The sequence below is a fragment of the Astatotilapia calliptera genome, unplaced genomic scaffold (assembly GCF_900246225.1).
Source record: "Astatotilapia calliptera unplaced genomic scaffold, fAstCal1.2 U_scaffold_7, whole genome shotgun sequence".
Lineage (NCBI taxonomy): Eukaryota > Metazoa > Chordata > Actinopteri > Cichliformes > Cichlidae > Astatotilapia > Astatotilapia calliptera.
In genome coordinates, this window is record NW_020535811.1 from 131,986 (window position 1) to 139,577 (window position 7,592).

A 7,592-nucleotide genomic window follows, 5' to 3' on the forward strand; every position below is an offset into this window, starting at 1 on the left:
AGGAGACTCCAGAAGCAAACTTTAGGACCAAAGTTCACATTTTTGTTGTTGTTTGATGGTTTATAGTTCAAATTTCAAATTCTACATGTTTTATTCATGTACGTTCTGAGAGCCTTGTTCTGTAAAATCTGTAAAATTTAAAATTTTCGTTTTGTAAAACAAAACAACTAACACATGTTGAAAGAAGCAGTAATCCTGAAAAATGGACATGTAGCAGATTTGATGACACTTTTACACCTCAAACAACAAATTATTTCCAGGTGGCGTGTTTAGCATAAGATCGTTTAAAGGATTAAATTCAGCGTCTCTCTGCCGTTCTCTTTACCACTACACTCTCTGTCTCGGCAGTGTCTTATTCTAAGTGGGCGAGGAACGAGACATGTTCACTTACCTGTGTGTGAGAGAACTCCCTCAGTGTCCGTGTAGTACTGGTGTAGCACAAGTAGTGGCCTTGTTAGACCTGCTAGTGCTACTTCCTGCCTTCTTTGCATGTGGTATAGGCAGTGTAGTTACCTTTAACCACAGAGGACAGATGGGAAATATACAAAAAATTCCACCACAAAAGAAGATTTCAAAGATTTTAATAGATTAGTTTAAGATTTTGAGCAAACAACAGAAGTAAGTGTGTGATAACAACATCTCACTCCTCAGAATTATGTAAGAAGGCTTCATTTCATAATGACAGTAAAGCAAATACAGACAGATGTGTAGAGAAAATAATCACATAAAAATAATAACTGTGCTAATAAGAAAACCCTCCTGATGTCCATAAATACGGTGAAATCAAAGGTTCCTAAAGTTATAAAGTAACATGTCAGGTAAAGTTCTTCATGTTTGAACTTGAGTAAATGTGTTGATCTAGTTTCCAACAGTTGCAGCAAACACATGGAGCAACACAACGAGAACACACAGTGAGGTGAAGTGAGTGAAGTGGATCAGGTTTTCACCACTGCAAAACACAGCCACACATGTCGGGGAAGTGGGAGGAGCAGTGGGAGGAGCGGTGGGAGGCGCGGTGGGAGCAGCGGTGGGAGCAGCGGTGGGAGCAGCAGTGGGAGGAGCAGTGGTTTGTAATGAACTGTCTGGGGAGGGGAAGGTAACAAAGCCTGGTGGTGTCCCTGTAACTGTGTCGCTGATCCATTGCTGGTACTGGGACACAGGAGTGTAGGTTGAAGGACGTGCAGAGCATCCAACAACAATGAGAACTCCACTCTGCAGCCAAACGGATCCACTCTGAGTCATCAGGGGTGCCCCAAGACTAAGCTGTGGAAAGACAGTGATGAAAGTTATCAGGACAGATGTGTAACTGTTAGAGGTCGACCTTTGTCACCCACTAAAGTTTGAACTCTGTTGGTAGTTTTGTTACAAACTGCTTAAATAAATGAAGTAACAAATAAATTGATCGTCCCAGTATAACACAGTCAGTAACACTTCATGGATATCAGTCTGTCCACTTAGGAAACATGAACCACTGTGAATCCACTTCAGCTGCTTTGGTGCAATGAAAGTGACGATTCCACAGACAGAAAGTTTCAGACAGCTCGTTTAAACGAATCAGTTTCATCAAATAAATTAGAGGCTTTAGAAAAAACAACCTTTGATAAACATGAATATTAGGGGTGCAGCGATATTCGTATCGATATCGAACCGTTCGATACAGTGCTTTCGGTTTGGTACGCATATGTATCGAACAATACAATTTTTAAAAAACATTTTTTTTTTTTTGTCCCGTTTGGATCTATAGCCATCAGAATTGTTGTCTTGAGGCCAAGAAAGATGCCAAGCGGATTTATTTTACCAAGTGGATCATCATATTGGTCCATTTGATTGACCTTTATTATAATTATGAATTTATTTTATTTTCAGTTGCAAACGGGACAGACATGACTGTGGGATAGGACAGGGGGAAAGAATGAAAGAAAGAGAGGGAGAGAAAGAAAGAAAACCAAAGGGGAGAAAAAAAAAAAGAACAATACAAAATTTGTAATTTATTTTATCAACTTTCCTTCTGACGATGCTGTCTGTGTTGAGTGCTCAGTGAATCTGCGTTCGACTACTCCGCCTAGGCTGCACTGTCCAGTGCAGATCCACTGAGCGCTCAACACAGACAGCATCATCAGAAGGAAGAGCGCAGGGCAAGCTAGCGAGACAGAAAGTTAAGCTGTGCTAAATAACCAGGGGTGCACATAAGTGGTGCACATTCGCTGTCAAAATAAAAAACACGTACAAGGGTTAGGGTTAAATTTAAAAACTGTACTTTTGAGTTAAAATATATATTTATAATTTTAATAAATGACAAATTAAAAAGGCATGAACATTTTTGTATCGAAAAAATATCGAACCGTGACACCAAAGTATCGAACCGAACCGAACCGTGAATTTTGTGTATCGTTGCACCCCTAATGAATATGAATATTTATGGTCCATTACAGCAAAACAAGCAAAGTGTGACTAAAGGTGAGATTATCTCAGTGACTGTCAACAACAGATTACACAATAAATAAACTTGTGCTCACCAAACATGTCTCTCCAGTACAGATGATGCTGTCTGTGATCCCTGGATAGCTGGCTTTGCACTCATTGTTTCCCACTATTGGTACGTTTGCCTCCTGCAGGTTAAAGCTGATTCCTAGTTGGAGAGAATTTAAACATCAGGCTCTTCTAAAGACTCCAACACAATGCTGTAAAATACAATAAACATTTTATGATTTACCAAAGCCGATGGTCCAGCTGCTGGTCTCATTGTTGAAGGTGCTGTTTTGTGAGGCTAAGCAGATCGGCCGAATGTAGTCTGTGAAATTGACAGGAGCCGACAGCTTCAGAAGACAAATGTCGTTCTCACGAGTCGACGAGTTGAAGCCAGGATGGTAGGTGATGTTTACCACTGTGCGATTCACTTCATTTGGGTTTGGACCTGAGCGGCTGTTGCGGCCCAGATAGACCACCCTGCTACTGAAATTCCTTCACACACAACAGATATTTTTATTGTGCCTCATGCCGATCATCACCACAGGGCAAAGCAGTCGATGCCACCAGTTTCCTTTCAGGCCTTTGTTGTGTGTGCGTGTGTTCCTGTGTGTGTGCGTGCACAGGTGGTTGGACCTGCTGGCTCGTTACATAAATAAGTAATTAACACTGATGGCCAGATTCATCCACAGCACTGAGTGCGTTCATGTTTCAGGTGCTGCATGGAGATCTAGTGTTTGATAAGAGGAGCGAGCTCAACAAGCATCAGCAAACACACAAACTGTGCAGTTTGTGTCTCTGTGGGTGAGTGTACAGCTGGAGTATTCACCAGGAAGACACAAAATATTACTTCTGCTGATCCTGAAGGTCTCTTTGAATGCCAGCATTACAGAGTGCAGGGTGTGGATATCAGCCACAGAGCTCAAGTAACATCTGTTTACATGTTGTTGAACTGACTGTGACGTGAGGTCAGCTGATCACACTGCACACAAACAAAACACATGACTGTCGTCGGTTGAGTGTGAAGTGCACATGAGAGCATGAGGGTGGGAACGGATGTTTGTGTCTGTGTGTGCCTGTATGTTTGTATCTATATGTCAGGTTGGGTATCAGACGCCACCTCTCTGGGGACATCTCGGGCCCTCCAAGGTTTGGTGGCCTATCTCCACCCACCACCACTTCCCCTGCCGGTGGCGGACTCCCTCAGGTGTCGGTGCGTTGGTGGTTCTTTGTATCTGGGGGTGGGCGTCCGGGTACACACCGGCTCACTCCTTGGCGGCCGCTTATTGGGGCTCGCTCGGGCCATTTCGGAGGTGGGGTGCCCCCGGCCTCTTGGCCTGGGGCTCGGTCACTCAGGCACAGCTGGCTACCGGCGGAGCCCACGGGCGCGTCACTGCAACTCCCCCTGGCTTCTGCTCCGCGGCTGCTGAATGAGCCCTCATCTGGGACTCTCCTTAGCTCTAACTGGGACAGTGGCGCAGCTGCCCCTCTGTGGGTCTTCCTTGGTCTCTTGTGTTCTGGGGGCCTCTGGATGTCTGGAGTTTTGATCTCCTCCATACCCGCTTGATACCATAAAGGACAGGGCTGTGGCTCCCCACACTCCCTAACAGATCATTACATGGAGAAACCTTTGGAATGCAAGCATGCTGATCCACACAGGTATGCACACAGGTGTACACATGGGTATTCACAGACGCGGACTAAAGCTTTCTTGGCTGCTGCCTCAAAGCACACTGTGCGCTGTCTATCTTGCGTAGGAACTATTGATATTTATGACTAGGTAGTTTATTGTGATGGTGCTTTTTTTTTCTTCTATTTATTATGTTGCTCTTTGTTGTTTGCTGTCTCCTCTGTTTGTTTGTTTGTTTTCTCCATACAGGTGACCCAGGAGTTTGGTTTTTTTTTTTTTTTTTTTTTTTTTTCTCTCTTCCCCCCCCTTCTCACCGTCTCTTCTCCCCTTTAGTTTTCTTTCTTTCTCTCCCCCTCTTTCTTTCATTCTTTCCCCCTGTCCTATTAAAAAAAAAAAGATGACAAAGGATGAACTGAAGCTCCGCCATCACGTGATGTCACATGCTGCTGTTTCTGATGTCACTTAAAAAAACAAAAACAAAAAAAAAAACACATGACTGTGACTTTTCCTCACTCAGTCTTTGCTCTCCAGTCTCAGTTTCCCAGCATGTGTTCATTAACGAGCCTCACAGAGGTGTGTAGTTGTTTGTAATAGCAGCAGCTTTATGCTAAGCTAACCATCTTCTGTCATCAGTGGACAGAAAAATCAATGCTTCTCAAATACAAGGACATCTATGAAATGACTTTATAGTTTAGATTAAACTAATGTGGCGTCTGGTTTGATTGTTGTGCAGACAACTTTGCAGTTCAGCACTTTGGGCAGCAGCTGCTGTTTTTAAATGTTAGAAGAAGTGAGGAAATATTAAAAATATCTCTAGTGCACACGAATGCTACACTTCACCTTCACCTTCATATTAATATTCAACAAAGTGTAAACTGGCAGCACTGACTCACAGTGACATGCTGGATGCAGCTGTCAGCACCCACTGGTCGTTGATCAGAGACCCTCCAAACCCAAAACTGGTAGGCAGCTGAATTCCAGCATCAATGAATGGAGGCCCACCACCAACTCTTATATCAGCGAACCAGGGCCAACTTCCTGCTGCAGCGTCACCAACTCCTGTGATGCTGCTGCTGTTCACAGCCATGCTGCCACATGCTGACAAAGCAGAGAGAGCACAGCTAAACATTAAAACCACTGAAACCACTGATCAACGCTCTGCTGGGAGATCCTGAGCTCTGACATTCATGTGGAAGTTACTCTAACATCAGACTGTGCTTTACATGTGATCCACAGACGTCCCTCCTCTGTGTCAGAACAAAAATCATTTCAGTTTTCTATGTGCTCAGTGCTGTCCAGCTGACAGAAGGAAGACGGGTTAAATGTCTTTGGATGCTTACCGGGCTGCTGTGAGTCACAACCTGAAAATGAGAAAACACAGACAAACCTGTGAAAGTGAGCAGTGATGGTTTTCTTCAACTCGAAGAACCGATCACACTAAACACAACACTTTAATGCTGACTGCAGTTACAACCTTGATGAAGGTCAGAGTCGCCTGTGTCGTTACTCTGGCATCAAAGCTCTGGCATCGGTGTTCCTCACCAAATACATGTTCTCAGTTTACTCAAACATCAGTAACTGTAATATAAAGTTACTCTCTGCTGAATATCATCAACTGTTAGAAATCCAACACAACAAAGTAAACTAACGAACGCAACAACACGTCTGTAAAAGAAACTGTTGATATCAAATAAAGAGTGAAGACCTCCGGTGACTGTGACTTCATTACATTATCATATTAAATACGATGCTGAATGACATTAATGCTAAATGGACTCTTTCCTTGTATCCAGCAGCAACATTTCGTTTAGAAACATTCGTACCTGTAATTAATCTCGTTCTTCTTCCAGCCCTGATAAAACCTCAGCAATGAGAGGAAGGAAATTCAAACAGTTTCTCACCTTTGCAGAAGAAAATGATCAGCACAGTGACGCAGCACACAAACTGCTGCAGAGCCATGGTTAACTGCAGCTGTTTCAGCTCACCGTAGACTTTAAATATGTCAGATGTATGTTCAGCTCCACCTGTTTCAAGAAGTCATCAGGGCCCCACCAAAGAATCCGGTCAGACTCGTTGGTCTTTGTGCTGTTTGGACTGCAGCTCGAGGCACTGAAAGTTGGAGCAGGTTTTTCAATCACAGCAACAGTCAGCTGGTGCTGCTTTATGCTGTAAGGTAGACCCTACAGTAGCAGGTAAAGTCTGCAGACTGCAATCAGCCCTGATCAGTTTGTTACTGCCGTCATGTTTTTGGGATTTGTTACGCACACTTTGGGGCAAACATGACACTTTGTAGGTTACAAATAATCCTGTTAAATTAACACCACAGGAGAGAGGGGGGGCAGTGTGTGTACATGGGTCTTCATGTCTTTGTGTGGGTCACTAGTGGGTGGGTGGATCAGGGGCTGGCTGGCCCTTGGCCCCATGGGACATGGTCACCTCTCCCCTCTGGACACTTCAGCCCCTCCCTGGGATGCGGGGGCTGGATTGTCCCCGGGGTCTCCCTCCATCTCCTGCTGGGTATCCGTCCCAGGTGTCGTATCTTTGTTTTGGTTTTCTGTCTCTTACGGGTGCAGCAGCTGGCGACACATTTTATTTGTTTCTATCAGAAAGCCCTGAGACAGGTTTCCTTTTTGTTTTTCCTCTGCAATCTCTGCACTCTCTGTTCATACTAAATCATTTAAAGAACATTTTAACGTCGCACTCAACAACAAACAAAAAGTCTCTTCAACGGCAAAACTGCTTTATATTTCTTCACGCCAATATACGAGCCACCAGTAGGAGTGACGGGGCTGCGAGTTTGAGACCTCTGCTCTAGAAAGTGCTACTCAAAGCAGGAAGGTGCTCAAAAAGCCATATTTAGTTTGCTGTAATGTCATCAAATGTCATTTTTGTACCAAGACAGAGTAGAAAGCACTGACCACGGCACTCTTTCATGGAAGTTCAACACTGACCCAAACACTGCCAGCACCCAGCATCACACACCAAAGGACACACTGAGCAGGTCCACCAGAGCTCCCACAGCTTTGCTCTCATGGGGTTTGTGCTGGTTTTGAAGCAAAACACAAAGTGTGACAAGGAGACGTCCAGGTTACTCAACAACAGCCACTTCTAGAGGGAGGTAGGCAGAGTTTGTGGACACACAGGTCTTTTTAAAGGAAAACAGCCACGATTTAGCTAGAGATTAATAATATTCTCCAAAGTGGACTGTCAGGGTAACATAACAGATGGATGAGCTTACAGATGACCGTGTTGCTTTGGTATTTAGTTTGTTACCAAGCTAATATGCAAATGAACGACTCTTCGCATGTGCTGCCAAACACACCTGTGACAAACATCTGGAGTATCTGGTTCTGCACGTATAGTGAGATGTTCTGGCATCCTTTTAATGAATTCTCTGAAGTCTTAAACAGATGACGCATGCTTCTCATCTGGGAGGTTCAGAGAGGCTTTGGAGCCCTGAGTTTTGTTCAGGTTTTGAAGAGAGGGTGGTGGAGGG

The 7,592-nt window shown here is 44.2% G+C and overlaps 1 protein-coding gene across 1 annotated transcript; it reads right to left on the reverse strand.

The window, feature by feature from the left end:
• Positions 1–565: 565 nt before the first annotated feature.
• LOC113018368 (chymotrypsin-like protease CTRL-1) lies at positions 566–6,088 on the reverse strand. Its single transcript, XM_026161434.1, has 6 exons — positions 5,998–6,088; positions 5,437–5,457; positions 4,990–5,194; positions 2,714–2,961; positions 2,517–2,629; positions 566–1,263 (listed from the first exon to the last, which is right to left on the reverse strand). Exons 1-6 carry the CDS (start codon positions 6,053–6,055, stop codon positions 859–861), a joined length of 1,050 nt encoding a protein of 349 aa, XP_026017219.1. The 5' UTR covers positions 6,056–6,088; the 3' UTR covers positions 566–858.
• Positions 6,089–7,592: the final 1,504 nt, after the last annotated feature.